Here is a 26,335-nt window from a genome sequence, read left to right as displayed (position 1 = left end):
GCTTCTGAATAAGTCTTTGCACTTGGCTGCCACTGCTGCAAGATTCCCAGTTCAGCCAGCTTTTCATCATTCGTTCCAAGACCTCAGTAATGCAGTACCTCTGTGTTACTGCACTTTAGTCAGTAAAGAGCAATTTAGGCGTAACAATTTTACAAATTCAGAAATAAAACAACCGCAGTTTTAACTAGTCCTAGAATAAAAAAAGTTGTAACGTGTTTTACAAGTGTGGCATACACAAGGCAAAGTGCACAAACTCAAACCAAGCAGGCATCAGAAGCTGGACGATTTGGTTTTTTTGTTTGCTTTTAAAATGTACAGAACAAAACACGTCGCTCTTAAGGCAGAAGAAATCCTTTCTACTCAAATCACTAACAAAATATGAGCACAGACAAAGCAAATCCATAAATATAAACGCTGCAGGACAACACTCACCCAGAGCTGCATAAAATCCCTCCCTGCTGCCCGTGCCAAGGCCGTGCTCAGCTCCAGCCCCCCCATGCTCGGCTCCAGCCCCCCGGCTGCCCGCTCCCACGCGCAGACCCGAGTCAAAACGCAGCCCTGGGGACACTTTGGCACTTCAATCACAGCACCCAGGCTGCCGCAGGGAAACACAGCTGCGGCCAGGACGGAGACTGCTCATCCCTCTGCAAGACATGGCACTTTGTGCCTTTTTTTCTACCAGCTTTGGTCCCCACATAGCCTCACCGTGCACCCCAAGTAATTTGGCCCAAAGAGGGAGAGGAACAAAGAAGCATAGCACAGGAGGAATATATGAAGGAGAGGATACAACACAGGAAATAGAGCTAATGAATTAAAGTACAACAAGAAGAAAATTGGTAAGTTAAAGCACAAAAAAGCAGGGAAAACCTAAGTGCAGTCGAAGAGTCACATAACTCACCCAGAGCTGAACCCACCTTTCCGTGCACAGAGCTAGCTGACGGCTGTCAGGCACCAGTCAATAAACAGTGGAAACTAAATTTACAGTTAGATCAACCAAGTTTAATTTTAATTAACTAGGAAGCTGAACATTATGCTGTTTAGCTACTGTTAATGAGGCAACTATCAATTCCCATTAAGCTTAAGAAAATTTGTATTTCTCAATAACCCGATCAGTAGGCAAACGCTGACAACAACCTCCTTAGGAGCTCCGTATAACCAACATCGTTAAGATGCTGTTATCAAACACAGCATCAGCAGGCTGACCCTCTAGCACAAAAATAACACTGAAAGTTTCATGGGAAACCACACCGTGCCAGAGGGTTTGACAGTTTGGGGAATGCGGATTAAAGGTTAATCCTGAACTCGCGTTTTCAAGCAACTCAGTCGCTGAGTTGTTTGAAAACTCACTCGCTACAGCTCATCAGTGACTTAACCAAATGATGCAGATTTCTCCTCGATTCTCGGCAGGTTGCCCACAAACCGTACCATCAGCGCAACCATGCCAGGGGTTGTGTCTGACCCGTGGTGGTACCTAAACCCTCTGCGGAGAGGCAGGCAGGCTGGAGCAAGGACAGGAAGGACCATCACTGATTAAACACCGGTGGCCCCGGCACCAGGATGGGCTTGGGAAACTGGCAAACTGTTCTTTAAAGCTGCCGCGCAGAGATACGTGTGCAGTACTGTATTTAGACAGGGATAATATGCTGCGACTGCAGGATGAGCAACAGATTGGCAAGTAGCTTTACCAAAGGAATCTGCTGTTCAGACTCTGTCACAGGAAATCATTAAAAATGTGCTAGACAGTTAGTTATCCTCTGGGAACTGCCTGTGCCGAGATTTTGTGTTGGGACGGTCGGGGGGACTGCCTCATCTCTCAGCACCCCTCCTGGCCACGAGGCTCTAGCAGCCCGCGCTACCACCCTCACTCACTGCGGGACACCGGGACACAAAGGAAGGCGTGCGGTTATCGCCACCCCCTCCGTTCCGTGCTCTGTTGCGTGACACTCGGGAGCAGAATGGGAACTCCTGCTAGTCATGGCACAAGTTATTTATGAGCACCCCACAGAGTGAAATGAAACTTCATAAAAGTTGCAAGAAATCACATTTAAAAAAAAAAACCAACAGCAGAGACTCGGGCATTACCCAAAGACCAATTCTAGAGACAGCTACCACTCTTGCATTACAATTCAACACCAAAACCAGCCCTAAATTAATTCCAGGAGACGGAATAGTTCATTGAAGCCTCAGTGGGTTTTCTGACATTCACTGGGGGATTTCACATCTTTCGTTCTTAGTACCTGAAGCCCTTAACTCTTGGATCGAGCTGTGCCATTCCCCTGGCACTAGAGGAACACAGGGCACTCTGACAACCAGAGAGGCTGCAGCAGCGGTCTGTGCTCTGCCACTCCTGTGCTCTGGCCTCATCTTTGTCTACTCCCGAATCTACCACGGGGACACAGAAGCCACGTCTGTCAGAGTTCCCTTTCTGCCCCTGAGAACCCAACCCACACACACAAACTGCCCTCTGTCTACAAACTCCTTTCTCCTCCTTTACTCTGCAGCCACAGCTAGCAGCAAGCCCACTTGCGCCCCAAAGTTTGCTCAACCATTAACACCAGGAATTACCAGTCCTAAAACATCAGACCTGCTAATGAGGCCTGGTACTGCCTGCCTTGTCCCCACTACACTGGTAGCAGCTGCAAGGAAGAGTTGTCAAATCCATCACCCTCGCTTCGCAGCTCGTAACAACAGCAAGCAGCAGAGCCCTGAAACACCAGGAAAAGAGAACGCTGATACGTAACAGGAGGAGGGAAAAAACAATAACTGGCAGGCTGAAAAACAGGGGGCTTGGTGAGGGGGCAGGCCTACTTCCAGCAACACCGACTGAGGAGCAATAAAAAAAAAAAATAGCTGTCTCACATCACGGAGCCCTCACCTGGGAATCCAGCTGAACACAGAGACAGGGACTACAAGAACCTGGAACAGAATAAATACCACTCACCACGGCTTTCTCTAAGGTCGAGGCAGTGAACAGAAAGCAAAATGAGGGTTTCCATTTGCTTGCTGATGAAATCTCTTCAGAGCAGAGGAAGGCTGTGCCTAGGTCATGTCTAATGACTGAGTCCTCCGCTGAATTAACTAATGCAATATAATTAGTAAAAACCAGACAAATTCCAGCAGAGCATACCAGTTTTATTGCGGGTGTGTCTGGACTTCTATCCCCAGGAGCCGCGCTGTGTTTCAGCCCCACACCTACGGGCCGAGCAGCAGCACCAGCACCGTGCCGGCGAGCCCCCGCACACTGCCAGCCCCGCACGAGCCCCATGGCACGTGAGATGTGCCAGCTTATAGCCAAGGTTTTGGGGCTGTGTAATGAGACATCTCGCTCCGGCAAATTGTTCTGTACGTTGCCCATCAGATAAGTTGCGCCAGATTTTTTAGAAACAAAACTTAGGTCATGGAATTACTTCCTCCAGCCAGCTTTGAAGTGGAGAAAAAAAGCTGCAAGAAGGAGAACTCAATTGGCTTTTAGCTGCCTGGTAAATGCTCTAACAAGAGAGCCCAATGACCTACATTCACAAGCTTCTGTACTAAACCACTATTACAAAATCCAATATAAAGCCTGACCACGTTTAAGTGTTTTCCATTAGCAAGCAGCAGTATCTTGTTAGAGAAACATGAAAACAAGTTATTGTCGTTAGCGATGATGATCTTAATTAATCCTCTAAACACTAAAATGTGCCGTCTGGATCATCTCAGACTGTTTAAGCTCCTAAGATTACATAAAGACCCCCAAACCTTTGCTTTTCAGTTGTGTGATGGGATGTTGACAGGAACTTCTTACGCATCCTCAAACTGTACTACAGAACTGAATTCTTAATGATTTCAACCTCTGATGCTTTTTAGACAACTGACAGAAACGCAAGAGTGTCTAAATCCAGTCTGGCACCAGTACAGTTTACTGCGATTCAGTTAAAACATCCCTGAAATACTTCTTTACCTAAAAGCAACAGCTCTCAGTTCAATAACCTGAAGCAGATGTTTTGAGGTGTCCCGGAAAAGGTATTAAGCCAAACCCCACCATGGTGAAGAGCTCAAACAAGCGTCTGAACACCAGATACAGTCAATTTAGTCACTGTTTAAAAGAAACATTACGGCAGTCTTTCCCTGTACACCCGTATAGTTGCAAAGGTCTGACACATTCAACTCCACATTAGCAGCTTCCAAAGATAATGAGTAACGCCAGCTAAGGAGAAATGCTCTACTAAAAAACAAAAAAGAACTTGCAGCAACGCATTATAAAGCAGACCAGTAGCCAAAATGAACAGTTGGTGGTCAAAACAGAAAGGGAAAGAAAAGGGAAAGAGAGACTCTGGGACAAACACATCCAAGCTGAGATTCTCAAAGGCACAAAATTACCATTAAAAGCCCATGGGCTCAGAAAAATGTAACTGCCCACGGTACCTTTAGGAATCTGCATCTCCACAGCTAGTGCTGATGATATACCTGATGTTAGTGATGGTAACAGTGCAAAACTGACTTTTGTAATCAAGACAGAAAAATCCACAAAGAAAGGAAATGTAAATTAGTTTTTAATAAATTAGGAGATAAACTATCTCACCCTAAATGCAGAAAAAATAGGTTCCTGTAAACTCACTGCCTTTCAACTCGCCTGAAAAGATACTACAGTTGAGGAGGCTTAAAAGAAGGTTTTATTTATCTGAAGAGCACAGCAAGAACATGGATACAAAGCTAGTGTCAAATTAACATGGAAGTACAAAGAGGTGCCTGATTCGCTGGGACTGAATTGTGAAGGGACTACACATTCATCTCCGAGTACATAAAACCTCCCATCACTCTGCAGCACTCGTTTGATAGCTCCAAGTACAGATTTAAGTTAAGCAAGCTGCAGGCATCCTTTGTAAACCAGTAAGACAGTTGCTACAATACACAGGTTTAAAGAAGCAGGAAGAAAAACAAACACCACTGGGAAAAATAAATTCCAAGCGCTATTCTAACTCTTTGTGAAGAAATCCATGCACTTGCCCAGAAGAGACAAGGGAGACTTCACTACCATTATCGTTGTTTAAAATGGGAAATTTGGTTCTGCGCATCCTTGCATGAACCAGATTTTCCCTATTTGCACCTTTTATCTCAGGATAAACCCCAACACTATTTAATCTGCTAAACAGGTGATCTATTTGAGGTGGTAAGCAAAGCAAGTTAAAAGCAAACCTTGGCAGAGGGACACGAGGGTCACCTCGGAGAGACGACCCGAGCTCACGGCAGTCCCCAGGAGGACAGGCATCACCACGGACAGCTCAAGCAGGGCGCTCCAGTAAACAGGATGGGCGAGGGCATCCCAGAAGGAATTTGGAAATTCCTCTAACAGCACTGAGTTCCAGATGCCACGCTGCACGTGGCTGCATTACTTCACACGAAGGTGAATTGAGGTTCGTACCTGACATATGGTTCCACGCGTAACCGTGCACGTACATATGGCTCGAGCAAGGTTCAAGTGATGCATATGGAGCTGCTGCAGAGGAATCCTAATGCTACAGGTTTCAAAGCCAGTGTTGTACAACCTGAGAGGATGACAGCTGGGGTATGTTTACAAGCAGGATGTTTCTGCCAGTGTAGCTACAAGACCACAGATCTCCAAAGCAGATATATTAGAGCAACAGTGAAAAAAAAACATTCACCTTGAAGGAGCAAAATTCAATGAAAAACTTGTCTTCCTCCACCACGCATCACCTGCTAACTGACATTTGATACCATGCTGGAGCAATAACCGTTCTGACACAGCACGGAAAGTACCATTTTCTAGCTTCTAGGAGGCTACAATGCCCAATTCCATACCTCGGGGGTCAGGGCCAAACCTACCCACCTGTAAAAAGACACAAAACCATGAATCTCTGCTGAACGTTTCCAGCTAGAAGTTTGGCTCTCCGTAGCACTTGGTGTCAGCTATATAGGAATTCGCCTGAAATCAGTTTCATATAGTATCTTCTCCCACATATAAGCCTCTAGCTGTAACAATACTAGCTAGGTTAGCAACTTTTTTTTTTGGCTACTTAAGCGCACATCATGAGCCCTATATATACACACTGCGCTGCCAACGGTGCCAAAAAAACAAGATAAAACAAAGCAAGTCACACACGCAGCAGTTTCAACATCGAAGTTAGTTATTTCAGCGAGGCTGCCTACACTGACCCAATTGTGTTTCAGCCGTACTGAGAACTTGCTGGAGCACACTTCACTAACACTGTTATGTTTTATTGGTTTGGGTCATAAAAGTTATTTTGAAGAGAAAGGACGAGGGAATTTCAAAGCTACCAGAGGAACGCCACCGCTCTTACCTTCCTATTTACCAAGGGTGAGGATCACCCAGGAGTAATCTCGCTTTGCAATGGGAGGACAGCTTCCAAACCTGCAAAGCCGCCCCACGCTCCGGCTATCGATTCTCTTTGGCAGGAGCAGCCGGAGACGGGCGAGAGCTCTGCCAAACTTCGAGGGAGCTCAGCACCCAAGGAGAAACTTGAACCGAGCGACAGAGTTGGAAAAGTAGGAGTTCTCAGCCAACAAACACCAATCATTTCTGGAAAGTTAATAGTCTCAACGTTTCAAACCACCATGCCTGCCGCGTGAATTTCACCATCAAATTCGAAGAAGGAAAGAAGTGAAGAAGTGAAAAGAGAAGTGGGAAGATGACACAAGAACCGAGATGCCACAAGGTTTTTCTTTTTGGCATAATCAAACGTCACTTGGAAAGCGGGGCACTCTGGGGGTTATCGCTGGTTCCCCCTCGAAGCGTTACTCCAGGAGGTGTTAGTCACGGAGGCGAGCTGGGGTCTCAGCGTGGCACACACCCGGGGCCCGCAGCACAGCAGCGGGTAAGCAAGGAGCACCTGACAACTTAATCACGCCGCATCTCCCCTGCTAATTAACTGCAGGGCCATACAGCGCTCCACCTCAGCTTTCCAACTTCCCGACTCCTACCCAAATAAAAAGAAGCCACCTTCAGCCAGCACGGGCGCTGCCACTCCCCCAAGCATCTCACCTACACGCTTTGAGGGGCACGGAGCTCGGCAGGAGCCCAGCTCGGGGCACAACTCCCCGGCTGCGGCCAGCTCCGTGCCCGGCTCCGCCGAGCCCCCCGGAGCCGCACCGGGGGCAGCGGAGGAGGAGGAGGAGGAGGAGGAGGGAGGAAGGCCCGGCCCCACCGCCCCTACCTGGCCGCAGCGGCTCGGTGATGCTCAGCACCAGCAGGAAGAGCAGGAGGAAGGTGCCGCTGTCCGCTTTGGGCACCATTTATCCTCCGTTCATCCTCCCCCGGCGCAGCGCCACAAAGCCGCGGGGCGACGAGAGGCGGGAGGAAGGGCAGGAGGAGGAGGAGGAGGAGGAGCCGCCGCCGCCGCCACCACCGTCGCCACCGCGGGCCCCCGGGCCGCACCGAGCTCTTCCCCGCCCCGTCCGCCGCCGCCCCCGGGCGGGAGCGGGCGGCCCTGGCTGCGGCGGCGGGGAGCGCGGAGGTCGGGGCGGCGCCGCGCCGCGGGCCGCTCGCCTGGCTCCGGCGACGCACAAGATGGCGGCCGCGCCTCCCCGCCGCCTTCCCCCCCCCCCCCCGCCGCCTCCCGCCCCGCTCCGCCGCCGCCACGCCCCCTCCCGGCCAATCGGCGGCGCGGAGGGGCGGGGCCTGCGCGTGGCCACGCCCACTGAGGGCTGGGAGGGGGCTCGGGGGGGGCTGCGGGGCGCGGAACGGCCCCGGGAGGGGGCGGGGGGAGGGCGGCCGAAACCGGGGGCAGCGGGGGGGGGGGGGGCACCCAGAACGGGGGGTGATGGCCGGGGGGGGGGCACCCAAAGCTGTGATGGTGCCTGGGGGGGTGCAGCCGAAAGCAGAGCTGGTGCTTTTTAAAATTATTTATTTATTTTTAATTAAGATTTAATTATAAGTAGGCGCAGACGAGGGTTAAATGAAATAACACCCCGCCGCCTGTGCCGGGTGAAGCCGAGGCCCCGGCCGCTTCTCACCCGGCGAGCCCCAGCCCAGGCCTGGCAGCGCTGTCCCGGGGGGGGCAGCAGCTGGAGCCCCCCGGGGCCCAATGGGGCTGGGGGCACACAGCGGGAGGCTTTAGGCCACGAGCCCTTCTGAAGTTCCGTGCGCTGCCAGGCCCTGCCGTGAACTGAGCATTCATGGGGAGCCGAGGCATGAGCACATCCTCCCCTTGAAGGCACACATGCCCTGTGATGCCGTGGGTAGAGGCAGTTCCAAGCCCACCAGGTTGGCAAATTCGTCCCCAAAGTCAGCTGGAGCCCCCAAGCCCACCTCACCTGGAGCCTGGGCATGGCCCTGGGGTGAGCATGGCGTGGGAGCAGTGATCCAGGAGATGCCGGGGCTGCTCTGCCCTGGCTTTGCACCCAGGGACTACAGAACAGCCCAAGGTGCCCCAGCAGAAGTGGGGCCAGGGGCTGCAGGTCAGCTGCTGGGGGGCCAGGGGCAGCCAGCAGCAGAGGCTGGGACCCAATAACCAAGGGACGAGGAATGCAAATAGGAGGAAGCAGTCATGGCATCATCTCCCCCTCCCCTGACTGACTGGATTCATTTCCCTTATTATTGCAGAGAAACAGCCCAGTACTCCAAAATAACCAAGTATTTCCAACCGCAGCTTCCCGTCTGTGCTAAACCTCCAGGGCAGGAGGAAGCAGCGCAGAGCCCCAACCACACCATGGCAGGAGCAGAGCTGTGGGGCCAGGCTGCAGCCCCTGTCAGCCCCATGCCACCCCGTGCTGCTTTAAGGCACCGGGCCTGGCTCCTACCTCCAGCAAGTCATCCTGATCCTTGCTGGCTGCTCAGTAATGGTTCTCTTAACTTTCTCTAACAATTACAACCTGCCCTTGCCAAAACCAACACTGCTGAAGAGCCAGAATGCCCCAGTTTTTCTTCCCACTTACGCAAACAAGAAGCCCTTGTGCAGTGATCCCTCACCGGCTCCTTCCCCGCAAGGAGCCGAGCCCCGGGCTGCCCCTTCCCACACAGACCCTGTAACGTCGGCACTGACGTTACAGCCCCACCTCGGGCCACAGCCCCAGCTCCACGGGGGCCACCACGATTCCTTGCACACCAGCAGTGGCCCCTCGCAGCGTCGCTCACTGCCGACAGCCTCCGTAGCTCTGCAAGTGCTCTGCCTCTTATTTCAGCTGAGGGGGGAAGCGTGCTTGGGCCTCGCACGTAAGAAGAAAAACAACGCTCAGAAAAAAAGAAGTAAGAAGTCATCAACAACAAGCTGGTTTTTTTTCCACTTTTGATTTGGCCATGTAAAGCACATTATCTGCTAGTGCTACAGTACCAAAAAAATCTGGCAACAAAGAGCCCACTGATTCCTTAATTACAGATAACGGGGTGCTTGCGACTGCAGCAGGAAGCGGAGACAAGACATCAAAGCGAGTGTTACAGGAATAGCCCATCTGAAGAGCACTCCATAGCCTTCAAGAGATCCAGTTTTATAGCCTTTCACTGAAAATAAATTATAGTTCTAGCAAATACATAAAGGCCCTTCAATCTGGCAGAATCAAGACTAGGATGTTAGTAAGGTTGTGTAGGTTAATTCACTCCAGGGACGACAGAACCAACACTGTCCCACAAGATATTTACTGCAATCTGCTTTTGAGCATGAATTGCACGATACAAAACTAACAATTCTTGGATACCCCATTTGTCTACATGTTATTCTGTGAGCTCGCCACATCCTGGTATGAGCACAACTAGCCTGAAATGCTAGGAAGCATTCAGCCAAGGCTTTTCTGAGCAAAGAAATCCTTCTGCGTGTGAGCATCACCTATTAACTAGGGACATTGATTGTCAGAACACTGAAATAAATAAAATGTTACCTAAGAACTTCATAGTTATTTATCCGGTTTGGTCTTTAAGGGTCACTGAAAACATGGACACATTAGTAAACAGATGCTCTGTACATTCATTTCTGAACATCTGAGAAGTTTTTGTTTGTTTACCTCAAGAAAAACTCAGCCCTCAGTTATTTCCAAATTAAAGAAACCAAAACCTGTTCATTTCATGCAGTCACAAACCCTAGCAAAGCCATATTGATCAGTTCCTTTTTACAAGGTGCACTATAAAAAGTCTATTCACTTGGAAGGGTTTCCTGTTCAGGGACGTTAGTTTTGGAAGTGGCAGCGGAAACTGCGCGAGAGGAAGCTCTCCACCAGGACAAGCAAGGCAAACATCCCGCACCTTACACAGGTCTGCAGGCACTGCTCAAAGAGCTGCCTAAAAATTTCCACGGATATTCCCTGGGTAAAACGTCACCTGATTATAGCAAACGTCAAGACTGCCAAGTGTTACACAGGCTGTCCTGTACTCAGGCGTGGTGCAGGAAGGGCACACACGTGGCTACGCCTGCTTCCTGCTCAAAAGGTGCTCGGTGCTTCTCCAGCAAAAGTGCTGGTCTCACAGAGATCAGCTCTTACTGGAACATGCACGGCTCCAAATGGTTAAAACTGCTCTTCATCCTTCTGGTTAATTATAATGATTAGTCAGAAGTTTCAAAGAAAGGGAGGAAAAAAGTTTTTAAAAGCCCCAGTCTGGCTGTCGGAGGTACTGCTTCAGTTCTTCAGAAGGCTGTTGTTATCCATGCTGGGGGACTGCACGATTGTCCCTAGCCCTGTGCTGTTCCCATCGCCATCAAGTCTTTGAAGTCAGACACATGGAAGCTGAAAAATCAAGTTTGAAAAAGCTGAAATCAACACAAAGCCCCAGAGGCTGATGACAGTGAAGCAATCAACACACAAAACAACAGGAATCCTCCGATCAGCTCTGAAGAAGGTGCTGTCGTGAGCCTTTCTCGAGAATAGCAGAAGCTGGAAGTCAAACTTCCCAAAGAGTGAGGGTTTAAGAAAAAGCCAGATGCAAAGCCCACAAAAAGCAGCAAATCATGACCTACGGAATGGAGGGGCTGAATGAAAAACTAAGGAAATGAAGTTAAGGGATGGCACATCCTGCCCTTCCAAGCCCCAAGCAAACAAACAAAAAACCCACCACAATTCTCAAACACAGCCATTGCAAAGACAAAAACTGGTCTGTTGCGGAATGAAAGCATTTAAGAAACTTAACAACAAATCTTTTGTAAACTCAAGATAACCAAAAGAATTGCTAAGACTAGATTTCAATCTGTTAAGTAAAAAAGGAAACCTTCAGCAGCAGAAATATTTTAAGAGTTCTACTTCACTAAATTAAGTTACTCAAGACATTTTTCCAATAGTTTTAAGCTTTCAGGAAGGAGCTTTTTTCTGAACATCATTATGAAAAATTCCTTCATATCACCCTGGGGAGGAGGGCAGGGGGGAGGAAGCTGGCAGACCAAAGACTGAAGAGGAGGATACCCCCCAAAATTTACCCTGTGTGATTACATTCATTTTCTTTTTCATATGCCACAGGTAATTCCCCACACCCAAATCAAATGTGTCTACCAAATTATTTACTGCACAGCTGAGCACCTGGTTAACACAGCATTAGATATAAAAGATGTAGGTACATTTCAGAAAAAAGAAAAACTTTTAAGCTGCTTCCACCCTATCAGCAAAACTAAACACAAAGACTGTTTTATGAAGAAGGTAGAGCACGACCACCATCTCTCAGACTTGCCACCACATTTTTACCTCGGATGAGGTCACCCGTGGCTCTGCAGGACTGGAAGCACCGTTCCAACTGCGGGAGCTGTCTGTGACATCACACAGCGCCCGGTGCCGGGCCAGCCGGCCGCTCGCCTGCGGTTTCAGCAGCTCGGGCAGCCACCATGGTGCGTGGCCACACCACCTGCCACCACGCATGATGCACACCAGCACCAGCTCACACAGCTCCCCAAAGCTCTCCCACCATGGACGATGCTGCGGTGCTTGAAAAGAAGGGTTACAGCCTGAGTGTCACGCTGGGAGAAGGCTCGTACGGCAAGGTGAAGTCAGCCTACTGCAACAAGCTGAAATGCAACGTGGCCATAAAGATAATCGACAAGAGGAAAACTCCCCGGGACTTCCTGGAGAGATTTCTTCCCAGGGAAATAGCTGCTTTGAAACGCTTGCACCACCCATCGATCATCAAAACCTATGAGATCTTTGAAACATCCAGTGGGAAAGTGTACATCATCATGGAGCTGGGGGTAAAGGGAGACCTCCTGGACTACATCAAGATCACAGGAGCCATGAAGGAGGACTTTGCTCGTTTAAAGTTCCAGCAGTTGGCTTCTGCCATCAAGCACTGCCATGACTCAGACCTTGCTCACAGGGACCTGAAATGTGAGAACATCCTTCTCGACAAAGACCTAAATGTCAAGCTGTCAGACTTTGGCTTTTCCAAATCCTTGTCTCGGGACGAAAATGGGAGAACCATTCTCAGTAAAACCTTCTGTGGGTCTGCTGCATATGCAGCCCCTGAAGTGCTGCAGGGCATTCCTTGTGACCCCAAGATTTCTGACATATGGAGCCTGGGTGTCATCCTGTATACAATGGTCTACGCATTAATGCCCTTTGATGATTCTAATGTTAGAAAAATGATCTGTATTCAGAAACAACACAGGATTCCCTTCCCCAAGTCAAAATACCTGACTACAGAGTGCAAGGACCTTATTTACCACTTGCTCCAGCCCGATGTATCTCAGAGGCTGTGTATAGATGACGTTTTGAGACACTCATGGTTGCAGACTTCAAAATCAGAAATCCCTACCTCTCCATCAGCTGCGGAAATTGGTGAGTGTTCCCAAAACCTGCATGACGAAAAGCCTGAGCACAACCAGGAAGCCAAAACCCACTCTGCAGAACAGGAAGGAGAGAAGGAAAACGGATCCTCTTAAAAATCGGTCCAACTTGTGAACTGCTGGTTTTTGACTTGAGCTTCTCTGAACCCTTTAAGAAACAGTCCTCGTCTTTTGCTTTACAAAGCATAGAAACATAAAATACCGTGCATCTGCTAAGCTGAACGAATGCTGCTGTTCTAATAGACCCGTCCCTGATACAGTTTGCAGGGACCAGAAGTTACGGTCAAAAGTACATCAGAAAACTTTCAGGTCACAGTGCTGCTGACTGACACATTTCTCACACGTTTCTCAAGTTTCTGATTATACCAGCTGCAGAATTCAGTAAGTAACAGTGCAGGTTATTAGGAAGTGTGAATTGATGTCTGGAACTGCATGCATACTTTTTTCACAACATAACAATTCTCTTGACAGGTCCACTGTACACTCAGCAGCATCAGTCTGAACTCCACTTACATTAAACAGAAGCCCTCTAAAATTCTGGGTCATGTCTCAATATATACACAGTTACATCCTCTCTTCTGCAAAGCACAAGACCAAAGAAGTTTGACAAGCAGGAGGAAAGTCCAGTCCAGCCTTTTAGGAAGGCTTACCACATTTTATAAATAGATATATCTGTACAGAAATGTATTTAAACGCATGGCCATCTTAAAAAAAAGAGAAATATATCTTTAAAAAATTATCGCTGTTTTCTAAGAGTCCAGACTCTTCTCTGCCATTGCAGGAAGCATCCTTACGATACAGCAGCCCCGTGTAACACATCTGTGCAGTTCAGAGGGAAGTTATACCACAGCAGGAGATATTTTGCCTTCAAAACCATATCACAAAGCTACTTCAGCCAAAGAGTCTAGACCTGGTCCCAGATCTAGTAACTGCTGCTTTCTGCTCTGGCAGCTGTACCTAGATACCCCTTACTACTGATGGCTCACAACGTCCAGCTTGCAGCAAGCTGAGCACAGACAGTTCGCTACTGCCTTGCTGATGACTGGAAAATTTAGAAGAAATCAGATGCCTTCCTTCTTTTAGGAAGCTGCAGTAAATTGTCTGTGATCGATGTAGTGTCTTGAGATACTGGTGTCTGAGATACTGTCCTAGACTGTGGGGTGCCTGTGGGTGTCTGAGGCCCGCTTGCAGGGGTCTTGTAACCAGGTGTTCCCGTGTGGGCTGGGGAAGGAGTATAGCTGGCTCGCAGGGCTTTGTCAGTGTATTTACTTGCAGTCCTGTTTACTAGTCGCTGCAAAGCCGGTGACATTGCTGGGCTTAGTCCTTTCGGAGTGAGGCTGGAATAGAAAAGACAGTTTTAAAAGATTTTACAGTAAAAATTTGCCATTTATCAGGAGTACTATCGATGCTCCCACAGGAGTTTGGTGTCCACTCCCTCCACTGACCTCACCCACTGGCTGCAGAAGTCCTTCTGCCTGCAGGTAAACGCAGCCTGTCTCTAGAGAGAGAAGTAATGGAGAAACATCTAACACCCCTCCTAAACGTGAACAGCTCAGCCTGCCTTTTTCCTTTGAGCCTGTACTGTCCTTCCTTGACCCAGTCAAGCTGCCTGGGTGGTGTGGGGCAGAAGAGTAACGCTCACCAGAGGGAGTACTACAAACAACCACCACACACCTTCCCTTGGGAATTAAGTTCCTTCTTAATGCTTTTGGCTTGACTGCACCTCTGCTGCTTCCAGCACTCTTCTCATTTCTCCTTTTCTGCGTATGTTGATTTAAATCTCATAAGAAAATACCCTTTCCCAATTCCACTGTCAGAACAGAAGTCTCACCTGGCCAAGTTTTCCGTGACTTTTCGAAGAGCCTCTTGCTTCTTTGCTCGGTTTTTAGCTGCCACTTCATTGGCCATCTTGAGTCCTAACCTCTCACGACGCCCAGGCTCCAGGATCTATAAATACATCACACAGTTTATTTGCCAAGGCACTAGTATGGGTGCTGCGTAGTGAGACAAAGCACCTCCACGGTTGGATTGCAGCTGACAAGGACCAAAACCGGGGAGGAGTGGGATCAGCCCACTCTTCTCTGCTGCTACATAGAAGCCAGAGAGGACAAAGAGACCTTCAACCTGCCTTTGCAAGTAATAAAAATGGTAGAACCAGTTCAGTCAAGGAAGCAGCCATTACCTCTGGCATTTCCTCCCTCCTGCTGTCTCTGGTAGACAAACAATGTCACCTGTGTCTTGCCCAGCCTGGCCCACAGCCAGCCGGCTCTCAGGCAAACACAGCCATAGCTAAACGCAGCAGGAAAACCAGTCAAGGACTTTGACGTCTGACAAAACGGAGGCACACACAGAAAATTACACCTTTCTTAAACTAAGAATCTCAGACAACTCACATTCAATGACACCAGCAGGAGACAAGTGGCATGCAGGGTCAGGTGCCTTTAGCAAAGCCAGAGTACCTTCCCTACCCTCAAATGATACAGCTGCCTCAGTCTGTGACAGACAGAAGATCAAGACAGAATAAAATCTTATGATTTCTGCCCATTCGTACATTAAAATCAGAGAAACCAGGCACCTCTCCAGGTTCCTCCAAAAGCCCCTTCATCTGGGCCCATCACTGAACTTTGAGTTTCACTCTCTTGCCAACTGTGTGTTCCACCTCAGGTACCTTCACTAACTAGCTTTCATGTGGATCCATGTCCACCTCCACCCTCCAAGCAGAACCTAGATTATTAGTCCCAAGGACTGGAACGCAGCCCAGCGATGTGTCACACATCCCACAACAATGTTAATCTATTAGTTACTTGCTTGTCTTTCTCTTCTTAGTCCACCCCCCCAACCCCCTCCCCAAAAAAATAGAAGGACATCTTGACTCCTGACATGCAATACCTTGAAAGCTGGTCCAGGTGTTCGGTCCACATACGGCGTTTCCGACCCATCCAGACGCAAAGGGGTGGTTTCGATTTCGCCCCACGTCATGAAAGGAGACTCATTCACACCTAAAAACAAATTTGTAAAGTCATATTCACGCAGGACATCTGACTATTTGGCCAGTACACACACACACAGGCAAAAAAAAAAAAAACATCCGGAGAGCCAAATTATGAAATGCAGCAAATTTATCAGGACACAAATGAGCCCTTCTACTGCAGAGGAAATCACAGCCCATTTGAACAGTGACATGTTGTTCCCATTAAAAAGGCATGACCTTAAACTTCCAGGACTGCTTGTGGCTGTGACACCCTCTAGGTTACAACACCCAAGCTGTCCTTTCCATGTGTTTATTTTTCTATTTGGTATGCTTTTGCTTAGTGAAACTTTTTTTTTTATGGTATGAAAGCTCCTTCAACATGGGGAACTATTTAAAAATAGGGAAATGAGTAATGTATGTAATAAGCCCAATGTACTCACAATTCACCTTGAGGTTAGCCTGTGCCAACCAGTGACAACATCTTGCCTAACAGAACCTATTCTGTAGTTGTAGCTACGAGCCCAGCTAAGTCACCAGCTAGAAAATCCGGCTGTCCAGCATTTAGGAAAGGCATTTACATGGAGGAAAGGAAGCGCGTTCCATATGCCACCTACAGGCTTCTCAGAGGAAAAGCTTCACTGTGCTCACCTTTTAGCACAGTGATAAAAGACAGGGAAACCCACACTGGTGAAGAACAGCTCAAAATTTGGATACCATATCTGAAGTAGAAGAAAACAACCAGTATATTCTAACTAAAAGTATCCCAAAGCTAATACATCTGAACAAAATCAATCTGTTACACGCAAGTGTATTAAGATGAAAAGAAGAAAGAGGAAGGAGGAAAATACTATGTTACACTGTGAAGCCAGTGAGATAAAATACATCCCTATGAGCTGGGCTGAACCATCACACAACAAACTACAGGACACATGAACAGGAACACTCCCCACTTCGTAAAAGGAACAACTGAACTTGTTGGAAGGTTGTTTGAATTTCTGTCTTTAAGCACTAGAGAAGCCAGGTGCAGGTTGCCTAGGATGGCTCACCCCTCTAGAGGATTCCTGTGCAATGGCAGAGCAGCTTGCTCAGAGCCTCTGGTACTGCATGACTTTTAATCACCGCATCAAACTGGCACACACGGTACACAAGTCACCAGCACATGAGACACATACAGCCTTACCTCCTCATCTAAACCAAAAACAATACTCCAGTGCTGAACAAACAGTACATCAACAAGTGCAGCAGCAGTCCTCTTATATCAAGGGGAGGAAAAAAACAAACAAAAAATAAAAACCCACCACCACCAAATACCCGACAACAAAAAAAATTCTTACCAGGGGCGGGAGAGGGGGTAGCCACAAATCCGTATCCATTCACTTTTGGAGACTCCTGGGGTATCAGCTCTTTCCCATCTGGTCCCACTTTGCCCTGTTTGTACTAAAATAGTAAAAGACAACGTCATTCATCTGTCTTTAGAGAAAGATGCCAGTCAGCTGTATCAAGCACACACAGAGTTCTCCTGGCTGACAAACAACATCAGAGAGCAGTTTTAAAAGGCTTAGGTCAGAAGCAGTGAAATTATCCAACCTGAGCATTGAGGGCTGCAGCTTGCTGGAGTTGGGATTTGCTCACGGCTTGGCTAAAAGGGTCCTTCACAAAACGAGTGTTTCGATGGACAACTTCCCTGGGCTTCTTAAATGTGTCCTCCTCATCAGGTACACCTGGAAAAGCAGAAAGTCTTTCATGGAAGGGCTCAGGTACCACCAGGATATGATTTGTAACACAAAAAAAAGATAAATTAGGATCAGTTTTTTTTTGTTTGGTTGGTTTTGTTTTTTTGTTTGTTTTGTTTTTATTAAAGGAAACAGTCAACTATACTTTCTCTCTACTTCACGTTTTTTGCAGAAATTATCAATTGTATATTTACAGCCAGAAAGGAAGCTACAAAACGATGTAGTTTTCTGCAGTAACCAAGGGACCAAGAAACAAAAGGAGCATTCTTTGAGAAGCAATGAATGAATACAGATGACAAAAAACATGCTTATAAATAAGATAAACCAAACTGGAAAGGCCTAAGGCTCCTGTAAACAAGCACTTCTGTAATATGTTCGGTGATCATGTTCAGTGACAGAACATGCTCGAGCTTTGCAATCAGAGGCAATGAAGCAAGATCCCAAGAACGGGGCGGGGCGCAGAAGACTAACAACTGCACATCTCTGAGCTCCACAGAATAAATAGTGCAGTATCACCAGAAAGAGCTCCTCCGTCATCTACAGAAGTGCTGTAAGCACTGTTTGGAGTCAACCCACCTAGACCAATGCATATCCTGAGAGACTTGCTTGCCTCACCTGTTGGATAATACATGAGGGTGTTTCGAGCAGTGTACTCCCAGGTCTCCAGCCCAGCTTTCACATTCTCCAGGGCTTGCTGCTCCGCTGAAGGAAGTGCCAGGTTTTCATTTCGTCGCTGAAAGGATGTAAAAAAAAAATTAAAACAAAAAACAAAACAGGTATGAAACAGACTCCTGCTATCTTTTAATCAGGCATATACACCACTTGGAGAGCTCAATCACCAGCTCAGCTACGTGCCCTAACGCACTTCACACCTGCATAGCATGAGCTCCCTCTCTCTAGCAACTGGCACTTGAGAAAACATCCTGTCCCCCAGGTGAGCTTTGCAAACAAAAACTCCATATGAAATTCTGGTATAAAATCAAGTGAAGACTAAAGACTTCTCAGAAAGATTATGACAATTATATCTTGCAACAACACTTGTAATGGTTCAAGCTTTTCCTCTAATCTAGTAATCAAAATTAAAACGAAGCCTTCATCACTAAAAAAGGGAACAGCAAGACATGCTATGTGTCTGATATAAAGGCAGTCTACAAGGCCAAAGAGAGTAACCCTGGGAGAATCTTTGTACCATCCCAGTCTCACACAAAATGTATTAGCTGACACAAGCAGTAAGAAAAGAGCAGGAACTGCTTCAATACTCAAAGTTGGAAAACTTTTCCATAGGAATACAGCTATGGAAGTATTCACCATACTCACACGATTACCTGCATGCAGGTACCAGCACAGTAGCATCACTAATACTTAACAAGAAATTAGCAGAATACAATCAGCCACTAAGTTACTAAACTTTTTATTTTTTCACACTAAAATTAGACAATTACTACCAGAACAGATTAACTGATGTCATCCATAGGTATCATCCATATACATTTACAAAGCAGCATCGCTGCTGAACACGTCAAATGAGGCCAAGGCATCTGCTCCACAAGCAGGCGTGCTGTGCGAGGAAGAGCAATGTCTGAACACACAGCACTGCCTGACAGAAGACACAAAGCATCAGCACCAGGCTGGCTCTGACAACCTTGCCTTGACCCAAAACAATCCCTTTGGGGATGTTCTGCCTGCCTTTTAATTCTGCTTTAAAGCATTCTAGCCAAGAAGATGCACAAGGGTCCACAGAGGGCACTTGTACTGTAACAGGCTCTGAGGCTTCACATTAGCTGGGATTAAAAAAAAAACCACAATGATAAACTTCACTTATGTGTTAGTGCCAAACTTCATTAAAAAGGCACTGCAGCTCACATCCACATTGACACATCTGGCAACAGTGTGAGCTGCTCACTACTGATCTAGAAAGACTGATGTGGCAGCCCCAAAACAGCTCCTGTATCTCCCATTAAGCTAGCTGAGGAAGACAGCACAGCCAGCCCCACTGCGTGCAGTATTTTACATCTGCAGTTGAGCAGATTAATACTGATAATAGACACAGAAAACTGAAATAAGAAAAACGATCTATCTGCAAATGATAAATGGCTGATGGACAAACACGAGGGACTGTACTTCAGCTGCTCTCTTTGATATTGCTGCTTCTGGAAGAGACTGCCAAGAACACTCATGCGTGTACCTAGCGCTGTGCTTCACAGACTCAGAGCCCCAGGCAGAGAGAGATCTTCAGTGACTTATGTCACTTATGTCACCAAAGACTATCTTTGTATTACAGACGGGGAAAACAGGACTTCAAAACGAAGCAGTCAGCTATCACAGAAGCCAGAAAACTCAGGCTTAGCTCAGCTGTAGATGTGATCACTCCATGCACCTGCTATTCAAAATCAAGTCCTTTCTGTTCTTATTCAATAATGATTAATTCAACAGCCTAGTTCAACAGCCCTATACTCAAAACCAATGAATTCTCCTCTGGATTTACAGCAGGTTTTGAAAACAGAAGGTAAGATAATATACTATTTAATCAAACAAGAAATACAGCAAAATGGTGTTTCTGTGTTGTGTCAGTTTGGAAGAGCAGAGCTACACTTGAGCCATTTCCTTACCTGGGTGTACTCCTCTTCTGCATTGTACAGCCAAGCATGCTTGACTTTCTCCTTCTCTTTGGCCACTTCCATGATCTGCTCAAATGAAGCATTATCTTCACTCGTGTGTTTTGCTAAGAAGCTGTCCAAATTGGGAAGTGCATCTTTACCATCTTTTTCTGCTTCTCCTAACAAGAGGAGGGAAAAAGCCTGAGAAAGGTTAATACCTCCCTTTCTATAAGAGACCTACACATAACTCGTAATCCTTTCTGAGAGCTACCCTTCTACTGACCCACTAATAATTAAACCTAGTGAAAAAAGTATATAATACATGCAGAGTGGTACAATATTAATTTCCTAGAAGACATAACTAATTTTCACATAAAGGCTTTTATGGCATTTATAGCCATTTGTGTTAAAGGGAAAATGTGGACAGCTGCTAGCAGACCTCCGCAGTACACTATACAAATATCTCTACCCCTGCCATCGTTGCTTATTGACCCTAATTTCAGGTGACACAGGAAAAAATTACTGCTTTCAAAGCAATCAACTGAATTAAGAATTTGCACTGCCCTAAAGAGACCCATAACTGAGTACTCACACACCTGATATGAAACATTACATCAAGTCCAACTCCCAAGTGATCATTTTCACTTACTTAGAAGGTTAATAGAAACTGCTTAAACATCAGCTAAATACCTAAAACCTTTCCAGGAGACAGAGCTCACAAACATATTTTCCTGCTGCTGAAGAATTCAGCTACAGGAACATCATTCTCCTACCTTCCTCTGCAGCTTTGATGCCAGCTTTGGATTTATTCCCCAGTGGAAGACCACCTGGATGCACTTCTGGGGTTTCAAATGTGGCCGGAGTAACATCTGAGACAGAAACAAGAAGGTTCACATGGTTACCAGAGCACAGAACAGGACATTTGCTGTGGTATCTTGCATCACAGTACGGGTCACGTACCAAACACGAGTCACAGAAGATGTATCACAAGAAAAACAGTTTAATTAAAAACTTGTGAAAAGACTATAAAATAGTCTTTTCAATTACTGAACAAGATTTTGCTCTAAGACATTTTTTTCCTGCTGAGAAAAATACACAGGAGAGCCAAGGCCCCGTGTATTTGCCATCCTATGTTCAGCTTTAACCAACAGAAGCAGCAGTGTGAGCTTGTTAACAATCTTAACCCAGGTGAGTGCTAGCACCTATGGTAGGGATGGAAAGGAAGCCACTTGGTGACACGTGTTCTTTTGCCATGACAAAGCTAGTTACCTAAACTGCGCAGCTAGAGCTCATCCAGGCACTGGGCTTCAGTATAAAACATAAAAAGCAAACATACAACAGGGCATCAGATGCCTGCTACACAAACCTCTGACAGTCATGAACTTTCAACAACTTCCCTCCTAAATATATGAAAATCTTCTTTACCTACATTTGCAACAAAAACTCCTAAAAATATAATAATGACTGAGAACATAGCCCAGAGCTGCTGATACTGTAATATTGCAAGTCAGAACATGTAACTTTCCCTAGAGCACACGAGCTTGGCAAAATGTGGCTCTGAGTTATGGTTACATTGCAGCTGTTTCCGCCCCCACTCCCCCAACAGCACTCCTTCTAAAAGGCATTATTAAACACCATCAGGGAGCAATTCAGCACCAGTCACCAGATACTGGCTACTGCTGACTGTGGTATGCTAAAGAATCAAGACTAACATTACATGGGACTTAAGATAACCACCGCCAGCACAAAGTTAGGTAAAAGAGCAATAAAATTAAATATAAAACCTTTCACCTTTAATAAAACTAATAAAAAATAAATAAATAAAGTTACAAACAGTTAAGACAGACTTTTTTCTCTCTTGCATATCCCACAGCATAAAAAGACAAAGCACACTTTTTTTGTTTGTTTGTTTGTGTTTTTTTGTGGAAACTACCTATACTCTCAGCTTAAACATTAGGGCAGCCCCGGTGAGCGGCTCTTACACGGCACAGGGGTGTCCCTCGACGATTTGCCCAGCGAGGAGCCAAACTTTATAGCGATTTGCCTCATCTTCTCCAAGTCACCGTTTTCCTCAGCCTCCAGATATTCCTTCTGCGCTCGCAGCTTCTCCACGTCGGGAAAGAAGTCCCGCTGAATGATCTTCTCTAAACTCTAAGAGCAGGGAGAAAAACACAAGAATAAATCGCTGGGACGCTGCGGGGACCCCCGGGGGCGGCCGCGCACGGGCGCTGGGGCCGGGCCCAGGCTAGGCCGCGAGCACCCGTGGAGGCACGGCGCGGGGCCGGTCGCGCCCGCCGCCCACCTCGATGTACGCCTCCTCATCCAGGATCTTCTTGGGAGCCGGCCGGGCCGCCGCCGCCTCCCTCTCGGCCGCCACGGGCACCAAGGCCCCGGCGGACGCCCCGGGAGCCGCCGCCGCCGCCGCCATCATGGCGCCTCCTCAGCCGCCGTAGGCGCCGCGCGGTGACGTCACGGCGCCCCCTGGCGGCCCGTTGCCATGGCAACGGCGCGGCCTGATCCCAACCCGCACCCCCTCAGCCCGCGGCCTACCCGGGGCGCCCCCCGAGCGCCGTGCCCCGAGCCGGGGCCGGGAAGGGCCGTGCCGCCTCGCCGCCGTCCTCCCGGCTGCCCCGACCGCAGGGGGCTCCGGCTGGGGGCTCCTTGGCGCCCTGCAGGCCCAGCGCCGCGGCGGACGCCCTCTTCTGGTGCCGCCACTTGGCCCGGCGGTTCTTAAACCAGACCTGGAAGTGTAAAACAAGAAGTGAACACCCGCTGCGATCAATGCGATTCCCCACATAAACTTTCCCCCACAATAAATGTAATACAGAGTGTAATCAGCCCTCCCCGAGTGATGGCATACATAAGGGACACGGGCTCAGGTGCGGGGCAGGAGCAGGACCGGGCACGTCCATGTTTGTACAGGTGGTTCAGTGACAGGGTGCGTTCATGGCACCAGAAGCCAGAATAAATAACCCAGCCGAGCAGTTTTATACTCTGCCATTACTTGCCAAACCTAAACTGTGTTTTGTCAAATACCCAAGAAAGGTTTCACACTGAAGCCCTGCACCTGCAGCTCCCAAAAAAGACAGCACAATGCCTCAGTGTTCCCCTGGGGTGACAGCAAGCAGAGAGGCACAATGCTCCTCCTGGCACCTCACGGGGCTGCAGGACCTCACCTCCACCCTCTCCTCCTTCAGGTGGATGCGGTTCGCCAGGTGCTCTCTGGTGATGACGTCTGGGTACTGGTTCTGGTGGAAAAGTGTTTCCAGGGCCTGCAGCTGGTCCTCGGTGAATATGGTGCGATGGCGGCGTGTCCGGCGCTGGATCTGCTGGAAAGCCTGCAGCTCGCTCGGGCTGCCCTGGGGACTCCTGCAGGTTCTGGCTGCCGAGTGAAGCAGCCGCATGGGCCAGGGTAACCTGGCATCTGCAAGGAGAGGGACAGTCAGCGCCATGGGGACAAGGGGATAAAACACAGCCCTGGCTCGAGGCAGGTCAGGCACAGACTGCATCCACACCTGTGAGGTGGAAGGAGCACAGCCGGCCAGCTGGCATGGATGAAAAGCTGCATAATCATGATGCAAGCGTGAGAAGGGCTTAGGGCATCACTCAGGGAAAAGTGTGCAGGCAGGGAGCACTGGTGGTGCTTTCCTTGTTTACTTGCGAATTACACAGTGGCCAGATCCAGAAAATGGCCAGAAACTTATAGAGCAGATAGAAGTTGTGACTCCACCATGACATGGGGGATTTCTGAACTTTCAGGATACTTTTGAACCACATGCTTGAGGTTTTCTACTTTTTTTTTTTTCCAGATGCAGCAGTTTTACTAGATGTAACCAAAAATATCTTTCCCTTAAAGGACAAGTGAGGTTTCCAAGGGTGGGTTGTGTCGTGAAGCTCAGGCACAGCTCTGTGTACTGGCAGCATGACCATGGGGCCCCACACTCCCTGAAGAACTTCCACCCCTGGAAGGATCAGCCTCTCTGTGTGTTTTACAATAAAGCAGCCATACCTGGTGATAAATAGCACCTGTTGTTTTTAAAACCCTGGCAACATTGCAGGTAAAGTGCCTGCTCTCACCAGCCACACTGAAAACGGATCCAGCAGTCTGAGGAAGCCGAGCTGGGGCTGTAGCAGGCCATGTAGTGCCACACCGTCACACAATGCCCAGCATTTCCCCTCTACCCAGTGTCAGCACCAGCCCCTCCACAAGCCGCATGCAGCACATCAACCCCAACCACTCACCCAGCCAACTCGGAGAGTGCTGCAGGGGCCGGGCACTCGTGTGGGAGCAGCAGCAGCAGTTGCAACCTGCACCTTCCAGCTCTTCTTCCTCTTCCTCCTCTTCCTGCAGGTTGCTGGCCGTGATGGCCTCCAGCTGGCGCAGTCCCTTGGGCGTGCGGTCCAAGATGCCCCGCAGGCAGAGCGGGACCAGGACCTGGGAGCTCCTCTCTGCCGGGCTGGAGAGGATGTTCTCGATGCTGAACGAGCACTGCAGACCTCTCCTGCCCGAGCCAGTGTCTGGTGCTGGCTCTGCAGACATCCTCGGCCAGGAGCAGTGGCCGTGGGAACAGGAGCTCACGCTGAGCAGGGTCTGCTCTCTGTGCACTGACTTTGGAATGGGGTCTTGCAAGGAAAAAAGGCAGCTTACATAGCCTTCAAAGCAGACCAGTGAGGCTATCCAGAACCGCTGCTTTGTCCCGGAGTTTCAAGTGACTGTCATTCTTGCAGCAGAGTTTTTATTTTATACACACGTGCGCTTCTTCTCCCTCTAACCTAACTGCTTTATGGCTGAAGCCACCCTAAATATATATGGAGAGATATAATCCTTTCGGAAAGAAAACCGTAAACCCCCTTGTGAATAAAATAAATTCTAACTAATCTTGGTGGCTTTGTGAAGGGTTAGTGTGGATCTAAGATTTAGCTAATCCCACAAAAATGACTCCAGAAGGAAATCTGATTTCTCCATCTCGGGTGTAGATTTGAGGCGGTTATGATCTCCATTGTGCCGGAGCCTCCAATTCAGGGCAGGGGGAGGACAGCCGTTCCCAGCCCGGAAATGGACCGAAGGATTAACTCCTTAAAAGAAGCAAATTATCCCTTTCTCTGGCCAAATGAAAGCTTTCCCATCAAAAGAGAGCTGTCATATCATACAATATGAGAGAGAATAGAGTTCAGCTTAATAAAAAGTCATTTTTAATGATAGCATGGCCTTGGCTGCACCAGAACTCTCTGCAAAAGTTGATTTATTTTCTGCTGAGAGCAGAGAAATTGTATTTTCCCTCCTTCTCCTTTCCCCCACCTCCATTGCCCTAATCAGAGTAATAATACTAATGCTTTACATATATCTAACACGCTCTTTGTCAGGATTCAAATCCCTTAATAAATTAGATACGTGGCAGCTCACGGCAGTTCGGTGGCATACAGCCACCTCCATACAGCTGTCTATGAGGGGACAGGCAGGCTGTGTACCCGCTCGGCATTTGGAGGTGATGGAAGGGAAGGGCACTGTCTCTTCATGCACGTAGGTGGCCCTGCCACAGCTTTTGGGGAAATGTGGCCATGATACCACAGCTGACATTGCAGAATACCAAGGGCAAGCCCAAAGCAGCCAGAGCCAGGCTGGCCAAGGTCAAGTGCTTACAGAAACAGATTGGCCAAGCAGGATGTGCAAAATGTCATCTGGGGCATCCCTCTTACTGAAAACCTTCCTGAGGGTCAGGCCAGACACAGCTAAATACTTCTAAAACCTGGTGGCCTAGAATTTAACCACTGGTTTTATGACTGTAGTGGGGCAACCAGGAAAAATTTGTTGGTTCAGTTACCAACTTCTGCCAGAAACGGGACCTCTGGGGAGGCGATATCCAAGAGTGGTCTGGGACTCATCACAGATGAGGTTCTCCTGTTGGGCCTCGTAAGAAAAACCAGCCAGGGCTGGTGGGCATCAGCCTAGTCTGAGACACTTCAGCATTAGAAATGTCCTGTTTCTTACGAGGGCTCAGTCTCAGGCACAGCATTTTTGACAGAGCTGCCACAGCGTAGATCATGGGGGAAAGAAGGGGCTTTGTAACCACGAACAGCATAGGTACCTGTAATTAAACTAGTGGTGATGACAAAGTGCTTGGGCTCATGACTAAAATAAGTAGCTGGCGCTAAAACAGGGAACCTGTGGTTGAGCTCAGGTTGCTTTGGAAAGTTTAAACCTGAGTTTTCTTGCCCTCAGTGCTGCTTAAGCCAAGAGCTAGCGAGGCTTTGGGAACTCACCAGGGGAGCACTCCTGCTCGGTATTTCTTGGCAGGGGAGGTAAGGCACCAGTCACACTCGTGGTACAAT

General features: G+C 48.2%; 4 protein-coding genes across 6 annotated transcripts in view; 1 reads left to right on the top strand and 3 right to left on the bottom strand.

Moving 5' to 3' along the window:
• The window catches only part of DGCR2 (DiGeorge syndrome critical region gene 2), a 49,300-nt gene extending 41,764 nt beyond the window's left edge, over positions 1–7,536 (bottom strand). The window contains exon 1 of one of the 2 annotated variants that reach the window (XM_048063936.2): positions 7,173–7,536. In XM_048063936.2, the coding sequence (XP_047919893.1) occupies positions 7,173–7,251 (79 nt within the window). In that variant the 5' untranslated portion in view covers positions 7,252–7,536. The remainder of the gene's footprint in view (positions 1–7,172) is intronic. The other variant, XM_048063937.2, reaches the window with a different exon arrangement.
• A 4,289-nt stretch (positions 7,537–11,825) lies between these two features.
• On the top strand, positions 11,826–13,425 carry TSSK2 (testis specific serine kinase 2). Its single transcript, XM_048063942.2, has 2 exons — positions 11,826–13,085; positions 13,176–13,425. The coding sequence occupies exon 1, from the start codon at positions 11,832–11,834 to the stop codon at positions 12,798–12,800; it is 969 nt and encodes a 322-aa protein (XP_047919899.1). The 5' UTR covers positions 11,826–11,831; the 3' UTR covers positions 12,801–13,085; positions 13,176–13,425.
• On the bottom strand, positions 13,327–22,469 carry ESS2 (ess-2 splicing factor homolog). Of its 2 annotated transcripts, XM_048063938.2 has the most exons (10): positions 22,308–22,469; positions 21,988–22,156; positions 20,779–20,874; positions 20,018–20,184; positions 18,024–18,141; positions 17,263–17,396; positions 17,010–17,112; positions 15,594–15,703; positions 14,536–14,651; positions 13,327–14,041 (listed from the first exon to the last, which is right to left on the bottom strand). In XM_048063938.2, exons 1-10 carry the CDS (start codon positions 22,434–22,436, stop codon positions 13,756–13,758), a joined length of 1,428 nt encoding a protein of 475 aa, XP_047919895.2. In that variant the 5' UTR covers positions 22,437–22,469; the 3' UTR covers positions 13,327–13,755. The 2 variants fall into 2 exon arrangements, with proteins under 2 accessions (XP_047919895.2, XP_047919896.1); XM_048063939.2 differs by lacking the exon at positions 22,308–22,469 and having other exon boundaries at positions 20,018–20,206; positions 21,988–22,155.
• Positions 22,470–22,551: 82 nt separating this feature from the next.
• Positions 22,552–24,545, bottom strand: GSC2 (goosecoid homeobox 2). Its single transcript, XM_066979159.1, has 3 exons — positions 24,320–24,545; positions 23,182–23,429; positions 22,552–22,746 (listed from the first exon to the last, which is right to left on the bottom strand). Exons 1-3 carry the CDS (start codon positions 24,543–24,545, stop codon positions 22,552–22,554), a joined length of 669 nt encoding a protein of 222 aa, XP_066835260.1.
• Between the last annotated feature and the right edge of the window lie 1,790 nt (positions 24,546–26,335).

The sequence above is a fragment of the Anser cygnoides genome, chromosome 17 (assembly GCF_040182565.1).
Source record: "Anser cygnoides isolate HZ-2024a breed goose chromosome 17, Taihu_goose_T2T_genome, whole genome shotgun sequence".
Taxonomy (NCBI): domain Eukaryota; kingdom Metazoa; phylum Chordata; class Aves; order Anseriformes; family Anatidae; genus Anser; species Anser cygnoides.
The sequence above is the reverse complement of the archived record's forward strand: the minus strand, read 5'-3'. Positions and strand labels throughout refer to the sequence as shown.